Genomic DNA, 22,401 nt, shown 5'->3' with positions numbered 1-22,401 from the left:
TTGTATCATTTATATAATTTATATCATTTTTTTCTGCATTTATTTGAAACAAAAAACATTATAAACATTATAAATGTCTGAACTGTCAACTTTTATATTTTGAATGCATCCTTGCTTAATAGAATTTAGTATTAATTTCCTTCAAAAAAAAAAAAGTGTCTATGATTAGTTGGAGGAACGGTCTTGAATTTCAAGCAAAAAACAACATAATGTATGACTTTAGATTACAGAAGCGGCTTTACTGACAAGATGCGCATTAAATATCGCATGCGATTTATCGTGCAGCCCTAGTCTTTAGTCTTTGTTGCTTTTACTGTTCTGGAAAATGTGTTCTAAAAACTGAGGCATAGCACAGTCTGAACAAACACGCACACACACATAAACCTTAACACTTGAACTTTCACCATCATTCTGCTCGCAGATCACGTAATCAATAAATTACATACTTACGTAGGCTACTTTTCTCATTTTTCAAACCAAAAGAAATCAGAATCCTTTCTTCTTTCTCTACATGGGTAACAAATGTCCTGTGCATTAAAGAACAATATGAAATTAATTTAACTTTTTTTCCTCTTGCAAGTGTCAAGGTTGTACAGTCTACCATCTTTTCAATAAAAACTCAGGACAAAAAACCTGTATGCTTTGCATCCTTAAGTCCATTCGGAACAGCAAGCGTTATCTCTCAGAAAAAGTCGTGAACGTGTCTTTTCACTGACAATTGTCTACTTAATACACTTTAATACAAATGCTGGACATGGACTGCTGAGAGCAGATTTAAAGGCTTTTATTAGCATGTCATTACAACTGCTATTATTTTTGGTTACTTTTTTTTTATTGTTTTACAGAAGGTATAAGAAGCTATAATCTTTACCAACACAGAAAAGTGCAATCTGTAAAAAGTCCTGAAATATTACAGACAAAGATTAAAATCAGAGAAACGCTCTAATAAATAGTACACCACCTTCCCATGTAAAACTAATTCTGTCCAAATGGGGCCTTAGTTAACCAGTTTTACCAGAAAGGCTATGTATGACAAACAGCTTCAGCAGTTTGAGACCAGCACAAAACTAGCATATGTCTAAACTGGTCTTCTCTGAAAGAAGCACAAAGTTCAGTGCTCATCCATGAAGTGCCACATGTTTTTCTCCGGCTCTGAGTAGAGAAGGGCAAGATGTTGTGAGATCCATCAAACACACCCCTGATTACACCACGCTCAGAGGAGATAAATGGCCGTATTGGGACAGACCACACAGCGGCAAACCTCTAATCTGCTGCATAGATTACAGTTCTCATTGGTCAGCACATCATCCTGTCACCCCACGTGGCTACCTGGCAAATGTTATTAACATCTGAACGGCAGAAATGACTAAAGCATGTGTGATGGGCCAGATAGAGAATAAAAACTAATCCCAGGGGCTCCAAGTACTATAAAACACCACAGTATTATGGTGCATTTGTGCTGTAGTATGTGTGTTGTCAATTGAAATATGTAATTCTTATATATCAATATTTAAATTACAATTTAAATATTAGATTTGGGGTCAGTAACATTATTTTTATAGCAAGGATGAATTCAATTAATCAAAAGAGACAGTTAAGGCATTTATAGTGTTAAAACAAGATTTCAATTTCAAATAAATGTTTTTTTTTTAATTTATTTTTTTACTTTCATTCATTAAAGAATCCTGGAAAAATGTATCATGATTCCACACTTCATTAAGCAGCACAACTGTTTTCAACATTGATAATAAGAAATGGGTTTTTTTTTTTGGCAGAAAATCAGCATGGAGGAATCATGTGACACTAAAGACTGGAGTAATACTTGAACTTTCACCATCATTCTGCTCGCAGATCACGTAATCAATAAATTACATACTTACGTAGGCTACTTTTCTCATTTTTCAAACCAAAAGAAATCAGAATCCTTTCTTCTTTCTCTACATGGGTAACAAATGTCCTGTGCATTAAAGAACAATATGAAATTAATTTAACTTTTTTTCCTCTTGCAAGTGTCAAGGTTGTACAGTCTACCATCTTTTCAATAAAAACTCAGGACAAAAAACCTGTATGCTTTGCATCCTTAAGTCCATTCGGAACAGCAAGCGTTATCTCTCAGAAAAAGTCGTGAACGTGTCTTTTCACTGACAATTGTCTACTTAATACACTTTAATACAAATGCTGGACATGGACTGCTGAGAGCAGATTTAAAGGCTTTTATTAGCATGTCATTACAACTGCTATTATTTTTGGTTACTTTTTTTTTATTGTTTTACAGAAGGTATAAGAAGCTATAATCTTTACCAACACAGAAAAGTGCAATCTGTAAAAAGTCCTGAAATATTACAGACAAAGATTAAAATCAGAGAAACGCTCTAATAAATAGTACACCACCTTCCCATGTAAAACTAATTCTGTCCAAATGGGGCCTTAGTTAACCAGTTTTACCAGAAAGGCTATGTATGACAAACAGCTTCAGCAGTTTGAGACCAGCACAAAACTAGCATATGTCTAAACTGGTCTTCTCTGAAAGAAGCACAAAGTTCAGTGCTCATCCATGAAGTGCCACATGTTTTTCTCCGGCTCTGAGTAGAGAAGGGCAAGATGTTGTGAGATCCATCAAACACACCCCTGATTACACCACGCTCAGAGGAGATAAATGGCCGTATTGGGACAGACCACACAGCGGCAAACCTCTAATCTGCTGCATAGATTACAGTTCTCATTGGTCAGCACATCATCCTGTCACCCCACGTGGCTACCTGGCAAATGTTATTAACATCTGAACGGCAGAAATGACTAAAGCATGTGTGATGGGCCAGATAGAGAATAAAAACTAATCCCAGGGGCTCCAAGTACTATAAAACACCACAGTATTATGGTGCATTTGTGCTGTAGTATGTGTGTTGTCAATTGAAATATGTAATTCTTATATATCAATATTTAAATTACAATTTAAATATTAGATTTGGGGTCAGTAACATTATTTTTATAGCAAGGATGAATTCAATTAATCAAAAGAGACAGTTAAGGCATTTATAGTGTTAAAACAAGATTTCAATTTCAAATAAATGTTTTTTTTTTAATTTATTTTTTTACTTTCATTCATTAAAGAATCCTGGAAAAATGTATCATGATTCCACACTTCATTAAGCAGCACAACTGTTTTCAACATTGATAATAAGAAATGGGTTTTTTTTTTTGGCAGAAAATCAGCATGGAGGAATCATGTGACACTAAAGACTGGAGTAATGACTGCTGAAAATTCAGCTTTGCCATCACAGGAATAAATGACATATTATATTTAAATAGAAAGCACTTATTTTAAATCGTAGTAACATTTTACAACATTACTGTTTACAGCATTTTTGATCAAATAAAGGCAGCCCTGGTGAGCATAAGGGGTTTTTCAAAAGTCTTACCAATCCTAAATTTCTGAACAGTAGGGTATAACAATAACACTGGATAAAACCTGACAAGGAAAACCTGTTCCCTTTCAGTCGGTCACTCTCGACTTCACGTCGGATGACCGACGAAATTGGGATCTCGCTTAGAGAGACCAATCTACTTCGAGTGTAAACTAAACGAGCCAATGCACATTGGCATGCGAATGCCTGAATCGGATCTAGAAATAATGGCTATGCTTTCCCGGGCCGCCGTAGGGGTAGGGCTCGAGTGAAGACTTTCACCGTGTCCCGAGCCCTCAAGGTTGCACGATTGGTTCTCAGCGCCCCGCCTCGGTGCCTTTGTTCCCGGAGGTGCATGAGGAGCTCAACAGGTCTTGGACGGCACCTTTTTACTGCCGGAAGCCGATCTGCTGGTTCCTCCTCCCTCACCACCCTCGATGGTGGGGCAGCTAGGGGGTTACAAGGGTCCCCCCGGTGGAGCTGTCGGTTGCGATGCAGTTGTGTCCTAATACTGCCTACAACCGGCAGGGAGAACCGTGCCTCCCCTCCCGGGTCTGTAGGTACTCGACTGGCCAGCGATGCTTATACGACCTGTGGAGAAGCTGCCTCCGCCTTACACGCTACGGCGTGATTGCAAGTGCACCAGGCCAAGGCACTGAGGGACTTGCACGAGGGTGGTCACGACCCGGAAGTTCGCAGAGAACTCCGCACCGCGGCGGACCTCGCACTACGAGCGACGAAGGTTACGGCGCGGTCTCTGGGTCGTGCGATGTCCAATATGGTGGTCCAGGAGCGCCATTTCTGGCTGTGACTGGCTGACATGCGCGAGACGGACAAGACACGATTCCTGAACGCCCCCGTGTCCCAGGCCGGCCTTTTCGGCAACACGGTGGAGAACTTGCCCAGCAGTTCTCCGCTGACCAAAGCAGACTGAGGCCATCAGGTACATCCTGCCCCGGCGTGCAGCTGCTGCCGTCGCCGAGGGCGGCCCCCCTGCCACCGCCAAAACAAGAGCAGAGCTCCTGCGGCCTCCAGCAAAGCTGCGCCATGGAGCCGGTCGCAGAGCAGCCGCCCCGCCCGGCAGCTGGATGCAATAATCGCATGCCAATGTGCATTGGCTCATTTAGTTTACACTCGAAGTAGATTGGTCTCTCTAAGCGAGATCCCAATTTCGTCGGTCATCCGACGTGACGTCTCCGTTCCCTCCTTCAGGGAACGAGGGTTACCATACGTAACCGAGACGTTTCCTTGTCTAATTTGCACAACAAACAAATTACATTTTTCATACAGCATTAAAACCCAATACAGAAATGCAAATCTATGATAATTCAATAATAAAATAACTTTCTTCACACTTGATAGGTGATATTTCACTTTTTGACTTTTTTTTTCACCATACAAAGCATGCGAATTTTGTTAAATGGCACGTCTTTGTTTGATTTTATTAGATTAACTAATAATTTAACTAACCATTTATAAATTAAACTCACCATTCAGTTATAGTGTAAACATTATACAATGTAAAATATATATAAAAATAAATTAAACATTTGATAAACTGCATGCATTAATATATGAACTTTGACAGCACTAGTAATAACTTATGTACATTTAAAATGTAACCTTGGATGGGCATTGCTCTGCACAGTCAAGATATCAGCAAACAGGTGAAAAGATGAAAGATTTCATTAATACTAAGACCTCGGCTAGAAAGCAACATAAATACAAAAATGTGAGATAATAGCAACTTGTTGTGCATTTCAAATGTATTTTGTAATTGATTTTCTCACATCTATCTACCAGTCGGTGATCTAGCCCTATATGAATCGATTAAAGCTGTGTCGGGTTTGGCGTTAGCTATAATTACACTGAGATTCTGCCGTTGATTAGCTACAGGCCACAACGATTTTAGCCTGCTGTAAATTTAAGGGGGGAAAGGAGAAAAAAAACATAGAAAGAAGGTGACCTTGGTCCTGATATTATATTGACACTCTCATGTGGTCTGTGAATTTCTGGCAGTGCTGGAGAACTACAACGCTGAGGTCATAAACCAGCATAAAATTACAACCGCGACTACAGGATTCAATGAATTTGAGTAACGTGCTGCTGGCACAAAGTTAAAAGACTGACTTCTTCAATATGTCACTTTAGAGATAGGCCTCGGCTGAAGCGCGTTGACTGACACACAAGCTCTAATGCTGCAGAACTTCAGATGTGGCATCACACCACACTGCCACTAAGTGACACAGACCCCATCGTGCTGTCAGCACTGCGAAGCTCAAGGTATGAAAATGTTAAGGAAAGTGAAAAATAAATAAAAGCAGTTCTAATAGGATGCGGTAAAACATTCGCAGCTGCCAGAGGAATTGCTTTATTTATGACTTTTTTCACTTCGCATCCTGGTGTAATAGAGCTTCTGTCATCAGAGTAAATGAAAATGGGGGCTGCACACTGAACCTGAAGTGCTGTGAAAATAATGAACAAATTCTGTTTCTCGGAGGAGTTCGCTAGTCTATTTGAATTCCTTTAAGGAAATGCGGAATTGCTACAGAGTCCAGAGATGGAAACTGCCACTCCTCATTTGCCCGACGGAGTTGAACACTTAAGAGAAACTGGCAAGCAGATACACCTGGAGCTGATATTCAGAGATCCTCACTGACAAGAGCCCTTATTAGACTGCCCACAGCGTGGGTTAGCCGCTGGAGAGCTAAGGGTCTGGACATATGGAGAAGTTCACACAGGGAGGTTACTGCAGCACCAGGATCAGAAACATTATTTAATTCCACTGAAACAGGAGATTCTTTGACTTTGATAGAAAGCTTCGCAGTAGCCATTATAAAAGTGCGGTCTTCTTTATTTTGTTCCCTGGAGTCATTCCGTGCTGCTGTGCATCTAAGAGATCGACATCCTGGACAATTCAAGCTGTTCATTCGTCAAATTGAAAACCCCATGTTGGTGAACACAATTTTCTATACAGGCTTGCACATACACTGCTCAAAATCTATATATCTATACATCAAATCTATATGTCTATATACATATATGTCTATACACACACACACACACACACACACACACGTTTTCTTTCTTTTATTATATTTCAAATTATATATAGATTATTCTGCAGAACTGTTAAACAAAGATTAGTAAACCAATGATTTAAAAGTCCTGCTTCTGACACTTATCATACAAACGGAAAAACTTACTAATAATTCAAAAATGCCAAAATACTAGATATAGCAGTCCACTACTATTCAGTGTGAATAGGTTTTTATTTGTTCTATTAGAAACAAAGTTGTTTACAATTCTCCAAGCTATACATGCTGCACAAAAAAAGCTTGAATTCTGTCTTTGAATAAAAAAATATTGCGTAATTTTGTTTAAGACACTTTGCAGCAAGTCCGTGTTAATCTAATCAATGAAATTATTTCCAAAAAAGTTTTAGTGAAGGCTTTTTTTATTTTGTCAGTGATACCAAGAATACAAAAAAATGTTCATAACAATAATTAAACATATTGAAAATGTAAAAATAACATTGTAAGATATAAATAATGCATTAAAATGCTTTTTTGAAAACTATAATATGACTATATTTCCAATCAAAAATATGACTGATTTCCAACATCACAGATTGACCTCCTTGAGCTGCACAAGCTAAAACAGAACAAAGAATAAACACTGATTTAACGGTTTAATTAACCCCCTCAAAAGGATCTACATATATGTAACTAAACTATGAAATGATGCCTATGCCTAAAACAAACAAACCAAAATATACAAAAAAAAATAAGCTATCCATGAGCAGCTGCATATTCTATTTTGCTCTCAGTTTTTCAAAAAGAAGTATCTATAAACACCACTAAACATCACATAAATAAAGCAAACCAATGTTGGGAACTTGACATGTCAATCAGATGGTGCCTGTCTGTGTAACAGGCAGATCTTGGGCAAAATGATCTGCAGTGTTGACCAGACTTTATGCACATAGTTAAAAGTCCAGTAGTCCAGAGTGTTCATACTCTAGAGATGTGCTAAGGCATTCAAGGCTGTAGCTGGATTTCAATCAGGCTGTGCACTGCATGACAGGTGTCTCTTAAGAGTGCTGCCAGACTGTAAAAAGAGTTCCATCCTGCCCTTGAATACAGAAGAGAGGGATATAGATCACTATGCAATGAGCTTTAACTGGCCAGTAAACTGGAGCTGCCTGAACATCAGCATAGAGAAAAATGCCCCTTCTCATGGTCAGAGGGGAACAGACCCCAATATCCATGCATCAATATGCTCATTCTTGGGAAATAAAGCAGAAACAGAAGAAATGCCTAGTCCTCCAGAGCCCAATTAACTCTGGAAAAAGGAAGTCAAGAAAGCTACACTGAAAATAACACGTGCCCAAAAATCCTTTATTACTCTGTCAGTCTCTTTCTTAGGTTTGGGCTGAAAGGTTAAACAATAGAGTGAAGGAGACACTTCACGCTTAATTTAACCAGACTTCTCATCAACGTAATTATCAAAATCAAGATGCCATTAGCTATGATTACTCGCTCCTTTGCTACACAAATTTGTTTTACCTATAAATACTGGGTAATTAAATTTCACATAGCAGCATTGTATTCAAATGAGCCGTGACTACAGGATTCAATGAATTTTAGTAACGTGCTGCTGACACAAAGTTAAATGACTGACTTCCTCAATATGTTGCTTTAGAGATAGGCCTCAGCTGAAGGGTGTTGACTGACACATGAGCTGTAATGCTGCAGAACTTAAGATGTAGCATCACACCACACTGCCACTAAGTGACAAAGCACTGTGAAGCTTGGAGGTATGAAAATGTTAAGAAAAGTGAAAAAGAAATAAAAGCATTTATATTAGGATGCAGTAAAACATTCCCAGCTGCCAGAGGAATTGCTTTATTTATGACTTTTTTCACTTCGCATCCTGGTGTAATAGAGCTTCTGTCATCAGAGTAAATGAACATGGGGGCTGCACACTGAACCTGAAGTGCTGTGAAAATAATGAACAAATTCTGTTTCTCGGAGGAGTTCGCTAGTCTATTTGAATTCCTTTAAGGAAATGCGGAATTGCTACAGAGTCCAGAGATGGAAACTGCCACTCCTCATTTGCCCGACGGAGTTGAACACTTAAGAGAAACTGGCAAGCAGATACACCTGGAGCTGATATTCAGAGATCCTCACTGACAAGAGCCCTTATTAGACTGCCCACAGCGTGGGTTAGCCGCTGGAGAGCTAAGGGTCTGGACATATGGAGAAGTTCACACAGGGAGGTTACTGCAGCACCAGGATCAGAAACATTATTTAATTCCACTGAAACAGGAGATTCTTTGACTTTGATAGAAAGCTTCGCAGTAGCCATTATAAAAGTGCGGTCTTCTTTATTTTGTTCCCTGGAGTCATTCCGTGCTGCTGTGCATCTAAGAGATCGACATCCTGGACAATTCAAGCTGTTCATTCGTCAAATTGAAAACCCCATGTTGGTGAACACAATTTTCTATACAGGCTTGCACATACACTGCTCAAAATCTATATATCTATACATCAAATCTATATGTCTATATACATATATGTCTATACACACACACACACACACACACACACACGTTTTCTTTCTTTTATTATATTTCAAATTATATATAGATTATTCTGCAGAACTGTTAAACAAAGATTAGTAAACCAATGATTTAAAAGTCCTGCTTCTGACACTTATCATACAAACGGAAAAACTTACTAATAATTCAAAAATGCCAAAATACTAGATATAGCAGTCCACTACTATTCAGTGTGAATAGGTTTTTATTTGTTCTATTAGAAACAAAGTTGTTTACAATTCTCCAAGCTATACATGCTGCACAAAAAAAGCTTGAATTCTGTCTTTGAATAAAAAAATATTGCGTAATTTTGTTTAAGACACTTTGCAGCAAGTCCGTGTTAATCTAATCAATGAAATTATTTCCAAAAAAGTTTTAGTGAAGGCTTTTTTTATTTTGTCAGTGATACCAAGAATACAAAAAAATGTTCATAACAATAATTAAACATATTGAAAATGTAAAAATAACATTGTAAGATATAAATAATGCATTAAAATGCTTTTTTGAAAACTATAATATGACTATATTTCCAATCAAAAATATGACTGATTTCCAACATCACAGATTGACCTCCTTGAGCTGCACAAGCTAAAACAGAACAAAGAATAAACACTGATTTAACGGTTTAATTAACCCCCTCAAAAGGATCTACATATATGTAACTAAACTATGAAATGATGCCTATGCCTAAAACAAACAAACCAAAATATACAAAAAAAAATAAGCTATCCATGAGCAGCTGCATATTCTATTTTGCTCTCAGTTTTTCAAAAAGAAGTATCTATAAACACCACTAAACATCACATAAATAAAGCAAACCAATGTTGGGAACTTGACATGTCAATCAGATGGTGCCTGTCTGTGTAACAGGCAGATCTTGGGCAAAATGATCTGCAGTGTTGACCAGACTTTATGCACATAGTTAAAAGTCCAGTAGTCCAGAGTGTTCATACTCTAGAGATGTGCTAAGGCATTCAAGGCTGTAGCTGGATTTCAATCAGGCTGTGCACTGCATGACAGGTGTCTCTTAAGAGTGCTGCCAGACTGTAAAAAGAGTTCCATCCTGCCCTTGAATACAGAAGAGAGGGATATAGATCACTATGCAATGAGCTTTAACTGGCCAGTAAACTGGAGCTGCCTGAACATCAGCATAGAGAAAAATGCCCCTTCTCATGGTCAGAGGGGAACAGACCCCAATATCCATGCATCAATATGCTCATTCTTGGGAAATAAAGCAGAAACAGAAGAAATGCCTAGTCCTCCAGAGCCCAATTAACTCTGGAAAAAGGAAGTCAAGAAAGCTACACTGAAAATAACACGTGCCCAAAAATCCTTTATTACTCTGTCAGTCTCTTTCTTAGGTTTGGGCTGAAAGGTTAAACAATAGAGTGAAGGAGACACTTCACGCTTAATTTAACCAGACTTCTCATCAACGTAATTATCAAAATCAAGATGCCATTAGCTATGATTACTCGCTCCTTTGCTACACAAATTTGTTTTACCTATAAATACTGGGTAATTAAATTTCACATAGCAGCATTGTATTCAAATGAGAAAGCTGCTCTTCTGAAAATGAGGTCAAACCAAATTTGTATAATAACACAGAGGCCCTCTACAGTCATCGAGTCTGAAATAATGAATTCACAAATGAAAAAATAAGACACTCTTTCTCTTTCCCCAAAACACCTGATTGTGTCAAATTGCATCAATTAGCTTATCAACTGAGGTGCGGAGAAAATCAAATAGAGTATTTGACACTGGTGTTAACTTAACATCACTCATCTGATGTGTTTTTAAGTATTATGAGAAAAATATCTGGTTCTAATTACACCAGTTTCAAACACCCGCACCTTTCAGACCTGTGTGTCAATTCTCCTCAGGAACATTAATTAGTTAACTTAACTGGATTCTTCCCAGCCTCCTTCATATATCCACCCATAATCTATTATGACACAATAATAAAACACGCAAAAAGACTGCAATTAGTTTCACAGGTTGTAAAGATGGGCTATTAAGGTCTCGCTAAGGCTTCATCAAGTTCACGTTACTGGATTCCTCATCTTCATGGCATCTCTCATAAATTACAAAGCTTGGTTAAAATGGGTCAGACTAACTGATCTCCAAAGCATGCTGCTGAGAGAAACACGTTCAGACAGCTCTATAACCACGTATCAGCTAGTGTAATGCACTGATGAAACAGTGTGACACTGACATGACATGAACCAATGTGTATGGCTGCTCTTAAAAGCCTTTTCTTTATTAGATCACTCTCAATAATAGAATGATTTATAGGTATGCAAATCATCCAGAGTTCTAATGGAATAAACAGACACTAGCTAAACATTTTCACATTACTAACTTCTGTAAAAATAATGCAATCTTTTTGCTACGGGTGGATATTAGAATCCTTCTGATATGACAATTTATTAGCGGTGCTGTCTAAAACAGCACTATTACTGTTGCTTATGCTTTATTAAACACCCTTAAACCAGTGTATTACCCTCATGGTGTGCAACTTGGCCTGCTTACTAACCGTGTTCACATTCACTTAAATATTTGTTTTGAACGGTAGTGCACATACACACACAGACATTTTCAAATAATGCAATTCCAATAAATACAAGAATTGTGATTGTATACCTTGTGAGTTGATGCAAGCCACAGTTTGAGTCCTGGTTCCATTTCCACAGTTCCCTTCGGTGGGCACACAAGCGCCCTCAGACTGCACCTGCCACCCGAAGCACACTGGATCCTCACAGGGCATTGACTCCAGGAGATGGGCACAGCTTTCTGTTCCTGATCCTTCCTCCAGTACCTCTCTTCTCCTCTGCCTGTAGCCTGTGAGCAGAGCGAGAGACAGGTGGATTAGGGGTATTGTGAGGGAAAATGAGTGCCAGTTCTGGCCAGTGAGTTCTGAACTAAAATTCTAGCGGTGGCTAAATAAGCCTGTAATAGAAACTCATTTGAAAAGGCTTTCTGTCACAGCTTTTGTTAGCAGAATAAATTCCTACTCCTGCTCTGCTGTAATTTGCCTGAATACACTCTTTTAATTTACTCATTTGTAAAGCTATGAACTATGACTGCAAACTGAGACGCCAGTTATAAATGAAATAGCACTGGAATATGAACATTTAACAGCTAAAAGTACTGGTTAAACATGAAGGCAAAACTTTGTTCTCATAAAAAAAAAAATAATACATGCATTGTGCTGCTAGAAAGATCATCATCATCTTTTAATTCAAGTCCTTCAGTGAAAAAAAAAAAAAATTCTTAGGCCAGCCTTAAATTAATATTTCATAAATTGGCATACGTTTTCAAAGCCAGCTCTGGCCAACATCAATATGCATTACAGTACAGTGAATAAGCGGGGAAAAAAGATGAATCAGGCATTACTCCAAGCATAATTTATCAAACAAGATGATCTGATGACGAGTAGATACTAACTCCTCATATATTTGTTCCTTGACTATGTGCATGCCAGTAGTGAGATTTTGTTCATCTCACACCCCTGCAGGGGGCTTGACTCGGCAGTCCTGGGAAAATCATAGTGTCAGCCAAGCCTTTGAAATAATCAAAACACCCCACAGCTCTCAACATCACTTTGACACAAAGAACGGTAAACTCTATAAGACATGAGTGTATTGTGTGATGAGAGATCTGAATGTATCACATATATAATTCAAACTTTGGGGTATTACCAGTTTGCTTCACTTATCACAAAATAATTGAGAAGGCATGAATAACACCCTATATCTAAGAACAGACATATATTCTGTAGACATTTGCCCTGTTTCAGGATTCATAAAAAGATAATTCCATAAAATGTCTCTATATTCTACATACGTATTCACAACAATCACATTTTCTGCAAAAACATGGCCACTTCTCTCTGGGGTCAGTGAATATGAATCTGTTTTATAACTTTTCTAAACCACTAAACATTTGTTTCCACAGATTATAGGCCAATAGAAACAGTCCTGTAGGAGTGTTGTAACATATTTTGGTTCCAAAATCCCAAAATTTTTTTTTTTTTGCATTTTAAACATTGATATAATATTCCCATATGTGTCTTCTACAAATTAAAGCATATTAAAAATGTGCTATTAATGTCATGTATAAAGTGTGATATTGTTATAACCTTCCCCACTTCTGGGGGAATTGGTTGTATTTTTACAGGGACTTATTGTGCTAATGAAATTAATTTGTTCAAAATTATTTTCAAGCTATCCATCATCCATAAAGCCTTCATATTTGTTATACAGACACTTATAACTTTTACTGTCATCTCAGGAGGGTGTCATATACTGGAAAGAGAACAGCTCTAAAATAAAGTGAGAAATAAAAAATGCCTCAAAATATATTTCCTGTATTAAATATATAAAAAAAATCCATTATAAAAATAAAAAAATATTCCATTTTATACACACACACACACACATGCACACACACAATATATTTGAAATATATTATATATATATTTCAATATATACTTCAGCCCATGCACTAAAATGCATGTTTTGTTCATTGAAGACACAACATGACAGACTGAAGGTGTAAGAAACAACTTCCTGCACCTCTGAGTGCCAAAAGCAGCGTTCCTCTTTTGTAGATGACAACAGCTCAACCCCAGGACAATAAAAGAACAAATTACAACTACACATCATTCTGAAACTATACCTGAGCAGCATTGTGGAGGACATACTCCCATGGAGAACATGCATGCAGACACGGTTCACACACAAACAGCCCTGTTTCTAGACCAAAAGGAATGCCTGGATGGCCAATGCCCTCCTCCAAACTGTGAAAAACAATTTGGTGGAGACACATCCCAGCGGATATTAATAATTGAAAGGTTCACGGGAGCTATCGGATTTATTCATGGGAAAGACTGGTGGGTTGCAGGCAGCGTTTCACTTCCAATACTTCAGAACCTTATCAGTCCCACTTCAATGCTCCCTACTCACATTAATGCTGGATAGAATTTGCCACTTACAATCATTACCAAGCCGGTGTTCAATTCATTCCTCCACACACGTTTACATTCACCCAAGATGACACAAAGAGGATAAAAAATGACTGTGGGCAATTGTAGATTTGTAATGCACTAGAAATGTTAATAAAACAACTAAAAAACAAATCCACGAGGCTCCTCTGATGAAATCTGTTTGTATGTGTAGGAAAGAAGTTCATTTTTCTATTTATGAAAGCTCTAGGCTCTGCATTGTTCATCCAATATCAAAGATCAAACGATACTCTGAAACAGCAGTGAGGTGAAGGGCTTGAAAACAGTAAACAGACTCTTGTCTAACAAGGTGCAGTCTAAGCAACGAATAAAAGAGAATCTAGACACCCTAACTATCAGACAGTCCCACTGGGACAACACATCACAAAATCTTCTAGACAGCACTCAGTTTACATGAAAAGCAAATCCTTCTCAGATGGGTTTCTTGCAAGGAAAAAAGTGACCTCTGATATGTCTCTAGAGTTTCAGAAGAAATCTTAATGTCTCAAACTGATTTGCCAAAATATCTGCAAGTGTGCAATCCAAAGTTAGAGATTTCAGTATGAACTCATCAAATTCTTTTTACATTTTGTAGCTCACTCTAACTTATATTTATTATTTAATAATTAAATAATTTAATACCAAAAAAATGAAAAAAATACAATAGGGATGCAATAGGGGCGAGTACTGGAAAAAGTGGTATCGGTGCATCCCTAATATACAATATTTGATTATTTCACACACACACACACACACACACACACACAGTGAAATATATTTATAATTTATAACTTTCTGATGCAATATATTTTAAAATGTAATTTATTCATTTATTTGTAATTTATTCTTTCAATCTTCAGTGTCACATGATCCTTCAGAAATCATTCTAATATGTCGATTTGGTGCTCAAGATTTTTTATCAATGTTACATATTTTTTTTGTGGAAACTGAGATACTTTTTTTTCAGGATTATATGATGAATAGAAAGTTCAAAATAATAGCATTTATTTGAAATAGAAGCCTTGTACCATTATAAATGTCAAAAATTATTGCATCACATTATATCATATTATTTTCTACATTTTGAACCTCATAATTCAGATATTCATACCTCTAGTCAAGAATAATCATCTTGTTTCAGTAAAGCAGGTGAATGATGAAAGTGCATCACTGTTTTAAAGCTGGGATTATTCTTACAATTCTTCCCATGAGTCATTTCTGAATGAAAGCGCCACTTATGTATGACTGATTTGTGTGACATCAGTCTACCCTCTGCTAAATTCTCTCATTATAGGGCAGTACTCTCGCAGCGGGTTTCAGTGACAGATGTTATCACCTCTCACCAGAAGTGGTGTCAGTTTTAGATACTCTGTTACCTCCGGGTTCAGCTCAGTGCAGAGGTGTACCAATCATCAATTTTAAATCCATATTTAAAGTGGATTTTATAGCTTCTATTAATAAAAGGGGCAGAATGTTTTTTTTTCTCCATTGATGGCATTTCATTCCCATGTTGGCCCACCTTTTCGTCCATGTGTTTCCATGCAGTTGTCGTGGAGACAGGCCCCCCAGGAGCACCAGGATGAGAGCAGGCACAGCTGTGGGCACGGTATGGAGCAGGGCTGCACCGCAGAAGGCAAATCTCCTGTACACAGACGCCCACTTACTGGCCTAGACACTATAGAGGTATAAAGAGAAAGAATCCATATGTTGGGCAAATTTAGTTAGAACTTTTCTTGGCAAAATGTAATTCAGCTTAATAAGTATAATTTTCTGATCTTTCCTGCTGAGCACCAACTCACAAACAGAATAAAATTAATTTCAAAGCCTATGTATACCAATGCAAGCATTTAGCTTAAAGTACATGAAACAGATTATCGAATAAGAAAAAAATACAGGGAAGGGACTTGGTTTTATCCATCGGTTGTTGATTGGATGGCAGATCTGAATGCGAGCTTCCAGCTGATTGTAAGAAAGTGACTTAAACGGACTAAATGATTGGAGAAAACTGACATATGTCTGTCATTTCACAGGAAGAACAAATTATGACATTCTGAATAAACATTACAAAGTAAAAAAAATGGAACATGCATGGATAAATTGTCTACAATAAGATCAATAATATGCATTCAGAAAATAGATATTCAAGATATTCAAGGCGAAATCTGGGTGAGACATAATTTTATCCATCAGAAATTTGTTCGAGTGTGAAATGAGAGCGTTACATACCAGAATGAAGCCAGGCTTAATATGAATTTGTTATGCCTATTTGGCTGTTGATTAATGTTATCCAATAGCCTGCATGGTCTAAGAGACATCAGTGGAAAAGTAAAGTTGTTTCAGAGGACAGGAAAGTTAATACAATTTGTTTTTGTACAAGAATAAAGTGTACTGGATGAATAGTTCCCAATAAAACCAGGAACATGCAGTAAGAAAGTAAAATGATTTAGCACTGACTTTGAATTGCATTGATTCTCAATGTGACTTTTGTCAAACAAGTGTTCAAAAGTTTAGCCGCAAACCTCTTGAAAGTCTCTTACTTTGGCTGTGCTCTGTTAACATTAGTGTGAGAGTCCTCTGGGTCAGGTGGAAAGCAAACACCACTGTTGATTTTCATTGATCTATATCTCCAAACAACATTGATTGAAAGGAGTCATCTTCATCTGTATGCCATTCTCAGCTCAGCATGCCTCGAATCCATCCATACGCTGCTTTCACTGGCTAGTGCAGCTCCGAGAAATTAATTTCAGAGCAAGGTGACTCCCTTTAACTACCTCTAATCTTAGAAACAGGCATGGCTACACACAGCCAATGCAAATGGCTAACCAAAATAATTTTTGATCAGGATTTCTTAAACCAAAATGAATTAGCCTTTGAAAATCAACACATCTGCAGCTGAAAAGATGCACAGAATTCGCTTAGCCACACCACTGTAGCTTACTGTCGTTTAGACACTGATCCTTACCCTCTTTTCTGTGATGAGGGGTGGAGTTGTCTGGGACCTGGACGCAGTACAGCTGCCTGGTCTGAATCCCTCCACCGCAGAGAACGCTTACATTGTTAAGCCGTCTGTCCTGCTGGCTGAGAAGAGTGGCCACTTGACAGTCCCCCCAATCTGTGCTCTTCCACACATACCTGGAGAACAAAAGTTGTTTGTTTTGGCCCTATAGTCTCAATATCGTGCTGGGTTCCTCTCAAAAGTTGCATTGGATAAATGGACACAGTGAGCTGCCACTGAAAGATAATAATAGGCTTAGCTTCCTGTTTTCCGGTAGGAAACCATCTACTAATGAAAATGCATTAACTAAGCAAAGTGTTATGATGCATAAAGCATCGGTTTTAATGAAATAACAGTCTGCTGCTATTGATCAAAAACCTAATCTCATTAATTAGCTTCTTCTAATCTTTGCTATGCTTGGATGCAACAGGGGTTCAGTAAATAAATACTTGAAAAATCATTTAGTACATTTTTTACACCTTCACGTACAGTAGGAAATTAATTATTATTGGGAGGCTAGAATACAAACCTAGGGCAGTTTGGAAGCAAGTCTCCGATGATGTTGCAGGCTTCCTTTTCTTCAAGAGCAGCGCATTCTTTGCCTAGTCCAATAGGAGTCTGCGTTATGCTTCGAGTCCTGACTCGAAAACCAGGCGACATGTCCGATGCCCTACATGTCTTTGAACACGGACTCCAAACGGACCAATCAGAGGTCTCGCAGTCTCTGGGCATAATGCACGACTGGAATGTTCCAGGGCCGTTGTCAAGGGTACAAAGACTAAGAACAAGAAAACAAATAAATTAGGAATGAGAGGCGCAAGGAAAACATATTTTCAATGCTGCCAAAAAGAGCAGATGAAAGTCTATGTCATTTAGAGTTGAAAGCACACAGTGAGAATATGTTTTATGAGATAAATGCCATCAATTGTTCCTCTACTGCTACTATTTAATAGGGCGTAATGAATGCAATTTGTGATTCATTTAAAACAAACTTACAAAACTCCCACAAAAGATTCTGAATCCATAGCAACATAGCCAACTTTTCAGTGCATCATTTGCATATTTAATAATATGAGTAGAGTATCTGTGGCAAGAGAAGACTAAATTAATAATTAGTCCGAGATGTTCAAATTTTCTTAATATGCTGCAATGCTGGAGTGATGGTACAGCAAACAAGTGCATCTGATTTTTTTTTTTTTTTTTTGCATAGCAGATACCAGTGTAATGTATGTAAAGTGAAGGATATTCAAATGAGTTATTCACCTTTGTGTCCTACGAAGCAACGTCTGCAGTATGAAATATGAATAAATGCACAACAAATTGGATATCTAATTAGCGATTCATCCATATAAGTCACCCGATTCAATTACTTGTGTATATCCTAATCCGTTTGTGTAGCATTCATTTTCACTTAATTTTAAATGATAATTAGACTATAATTGGAAAAACTGCAGAAATTGAACTCAGGTGGGAAATATTCAAATCACTACATTTCATTAAGCATGCACATAGGATTCACAAATGAATATGTTAATTAGAGCGAATGCTCCGTCTCACTGTAAAATAACACCGCTGCCTCTCTCTTGTTATGCTACACCTGTAGTAAACCTGTCAGACTCCATTCTGCTCTACATACCCCCACAACACCCTCCTCCACTTTGAACTGTGAATGAGGATGCTTGAGAATCCATAGTAAACAAAGATGGAATGAGAAAAGACAGGGAAAAAAAAAACAGACAAAATACATTTCAGTCCCTGAACCAACTAAGATTCATATATAAAACATACATATGCTGAGAGAATACAGTCAGGTCTTGCTGCCAGACATAGATTTGCTCTCAGTGGAAATAATCACAGATGACACAACACCCAAAGAATGCAAAGTTTCACTACATCAGCTCTAATTTCATAAGCTTTTGTCTTCATAAGCCAATGACAGGTGACAATGCCAAACGTGTAATAATGAAGATATTTGTATGTCAAAGCATAGCAGCCTCTTTTCACCTGACATGAGGATTAACAAGGGATGATCCCCATTTTACAATCTGTTTAAAGTGGCACATCAAGAGCTGTTGCTTTACGTTCTTATAGTTACACGGTTCTTTGCACTTCATATAAGGACGTAATCCACCCATACTACAGATATAAAACATATTTACTGTATATAATTACATAATTTTACATACAATTTTATTTCTAGAAAAATTGCATCTAAAATTGTATATATACTGTATATAAACTTCTTAAGGAGAAAATGGGCATTTCAGCAATATATTTGATAGGAATCATTTTAATCATTTTTATAACTGCAAATTATGAGACCCATAATAATAAATGATTCCTTTAGATTTGTCTAAATTTAGTGTGAAATAATTCCAGATAATGTTTGTCTGTCAGTACACTATCCACTCTCTATGTTTGATTGAGAGCTGTCTTTTCTTTCTTCTTTTCAATGCAAACGTTATTTTTCAAATTAATTTTCATGATAAATAAAAAACCATTTGCATAGCTTCAGAAAGTGAAATATCTATGCATCCCATTATGTACTTACCTGTTTGCACAATTCTATGCCATTTTGTAGTATAAATAGTGTATTGTAGTGAGCACAGTAGTGTGTCCACTCTGAAAAAGTGACAAAGGATGCACTTATTTAACCAAAACAATGAAGTGTAGAAAGTTAGACACTTCGTGCACTCAACTGTCGAAATGGGAGGTGTTATTAGACTCCGATTCTGAATGACAAAATAAGCTTCTAAAATTCATATACTTGAATTTTTAGTGCATAATAAAAGTGCTTAGTGCATAATAGGTAGTGGTCGACCGATATTGGTTTTTTGACAGCCGATGCCGATATCTTGGAAAGCAGGGTGGCCGATTGCCGATATAAAGCCGATATAATTTTATTTATTTTAATTAATATTTAAGAAATTTGAATTCATTTGAAAATGGATTAAAAATACATGTGTAAAATAAACATACTTATACTTTAGATGACAAAGTATTTTTCACAAATAAATACATATTTAATAAAAATATAATTAAAAAGGAAGTAAACACTGTAACCAACAGGGCACTTATTCTGGGAAGTTTGTGTGCATTGGAAATCATATTTTTATGATTAGTTTACCCTTAAGGTAACACTTTTTAACACATTTTACATACAGCACACAGTGGAAATGACATGAATATGGCAAGTGGGCAAAAGCATAAAGCGCGGCATAATTTAAAATCACGAGTTTAAAGTTTGTCGATCGCACGTCTCCAGTAAAACTGAACTCTCCTCCTGTCTGCATTCAATTCGCACAGACCGACCGTCACGCAGAGAACACGCGATCCTGCAGGATACAAATGCACACTTTATCTCACATCTGGATCCGACTCAGATGCAAGGTTTGTGAAATTAAATGTTCATTAGTCATTCAAAAATTTGTTTAAATTATATAAATGTGTATTTGCTGAATGCTGACGGCAAACGAGAAAGTATTGTAATGTTTGCCTTTCTATTACTAATAATATAAAAGCAATCGTTATAATACTTTTTGTATACATTTTAATTCCTTTGTTTAACAGTTCTATCTGATTATTAAATAGACTTCTATCCGTATTAGACAGAACTGTTAACGACAACAGTGAACAAGAGGGAGAATGTGAGCTAGTGATGTGTCGTTTCTCGAACGAGCCGGTTTAAAAATCGATTCTTTGTAGCGAATGAGAAGAGCCGACTCCCTGTCGGGGAGAGCCGAATCTTCAGCCGGAGCCTTCTATTTTAGCCCAATTTAGCAGTTGTGAATGGTTTGTGTGTTGGTAAGCAATTTTTTATTCAGTGTTTTCATAAAAGCCTTATTTTATGAATTTTTTTTCGTTACAAAAAAAATTAAACGGCTAATCACATGGGAGGATAGGATCATACCATTATGTGAAAGAAGGAAGGGGGACAGACGCTCCGAAGATAGCGAGTGTAGTGGTAAAGACCAGGTACACAGAGCGACAGAGAGAGGCGGGGGATCCGGATTTAAACCAAGCGCGTTGGTTAAGGTAGGAAGACACTGCATTGTTGTAACATTGGTCCCCTCAGAGAAAGTCTTCTCAAAAACAGGACAAATAATCACAGAGAGGAGAAATCGCATCAGCACACCCAAGCTGAGGCATCTGATATTTCTGAATGCCAACCTGCACTAAAGACTAAAGTGTCTTAATGTTAAGACTTTTGCCTTTATTTATTTGATTTGTTTGCTGTGGGTCTGTGTTCAATTGTTCAATTAAAGTTATTAAAATGTTAAATAATAGTAACTGTATTTTTTTGTAACGAAAAAATGCATAAAAATAAGGCTATTATAAAAACACTAAATAAAAAATTGCTTACCAACACACAAACCATTCACAATTGTTAAATTGGGCTAAAATAGAAGGCTCCGAGTGATACTAAATGAAGAGCCATTTGGGAGCCGTAAGAGCCGGCTCTTCTAAGGGAGCCGAGCCAAAAGAGCCGAATCTTTGAAAAGAGCCGGACTTCCCATCACTAATGTGAGCACTGTGTGCTCAGGCGCTGCCGTTCTCAGCGCCGTCAAAATAAAAGTCGCACTGGCCAAACAGGAAAACTTATCGGCCGATATATCGGCCTTGGCGATATATCGGTCGACCACTAATAATAGGGGTGTCGAAATTAATAATTTCTATGATGCATCACGATGCAGATGAGGACGATTCGGTATCGGTTCAGTAATAGACCATAACCGATTATAACGTACTGATGCTTTTCTGACGCAGTTTGTCGCATACGTGCTTTGTTGTGGTAGAATACAATGGCGGATGGAGGCGAGACGCAAGTGCGAGTAATTAAAAATGCTCCAACTACTTTAAAAGCCGACATCTGGGCACATTTCGGCTTTTATGAACAACCTGTTAATCACGACCTGGAGAAGACACACGCTGTGTGTAAATCATGTCACGCACAAATAAAAGATGCAGGGGGTAATACCACTAATTAATAAAACTAGTTCATATTTACAGTAAATGTTTTACAAGAAAGTGCACTGCACTATATAAGTACTAAAGTACACTCCTTGCAATATGCACTTTTAGTATTTACTTTTGTGTATTTGTTCTAAATGCTTCTGTTGTCTTCTGTGCCCAGACTTGAGTTTTGTTTGATGTTTGATACATTCAAGAAGCGTGTTTTCTTTGAGCAGGTAAAATTGAAGGTTCAGTTCATATATCTGACTGCTTGTATTTATTGACAAGACTGTATACATGTGAAGTAAAATGGAAAATTGAGGATGCAGTGCATCGTCAATGCATCGTGATATCGAATTGAACCAAATCGATGACATGATAATCGTAATCTAACTGAACCGTGAGACCAGTATAGGTTCACAGCCCTAATGCATAATAAGTCATT

General features: G+C 37.4%; 1 protein-coding gene across 1 annotated transcript in view; it reads right to left on the bottom strand.

Moving 5' to 3' along the window:
- The window catches only part of thsd7ba (thrombospondin, type I, domain containing 7Ba), a 203,199-nt gene that overhangs the window by 90,817 nt on the left and 89,981 nt on the right, over positions 1–22,401 (bottom strand). The window contains exons 5-8 of the mRNA XM_016567351.1: positions 17,533–17,781; positions 16,971–17,140; positions 15,528–15,683; positions 11,647–11,844 (exon numbers count right to left, since the gene is read on the bottom strand). Of these exons, the coding sequence (XP_016422837.1) occupies positions 11,647–11,844; positions 15,528–15,683; positions 16,971–17,140; positions 17,533–17,781 (773 nt within the window). The remainder of the gene's footprint in view (positions 1–11,646; positions 11,845–15,527; positions 15,684–16,970; positions 17,141–17,532; positions 17,782–22,401) is intronic.

This window comes from Sinocyclocheilus rhinocerous, unplaced genomic scaffold (assembly GCF_001515625.1).
Source record: "Sinocyclocheilus rhinocerous isolate Xijiao unplaced genomic scaffold, SAMN03320098_v1.1 scaffold4820, whole genome shotgun sequence".
Taxonomy (NCBI): Eukaryota; Metazoa; Chordata; class Actinopteri; order Cypriniformes; family Cyprinidae; genus Sinocyclocheilus; species Sinocyclocheilus rhinocerous.
The sequence above is the reverse complement of the archived record's forward strand: the minus strand, read 5'-3'. Positions and strand labels throughout refer to the sequence as shown.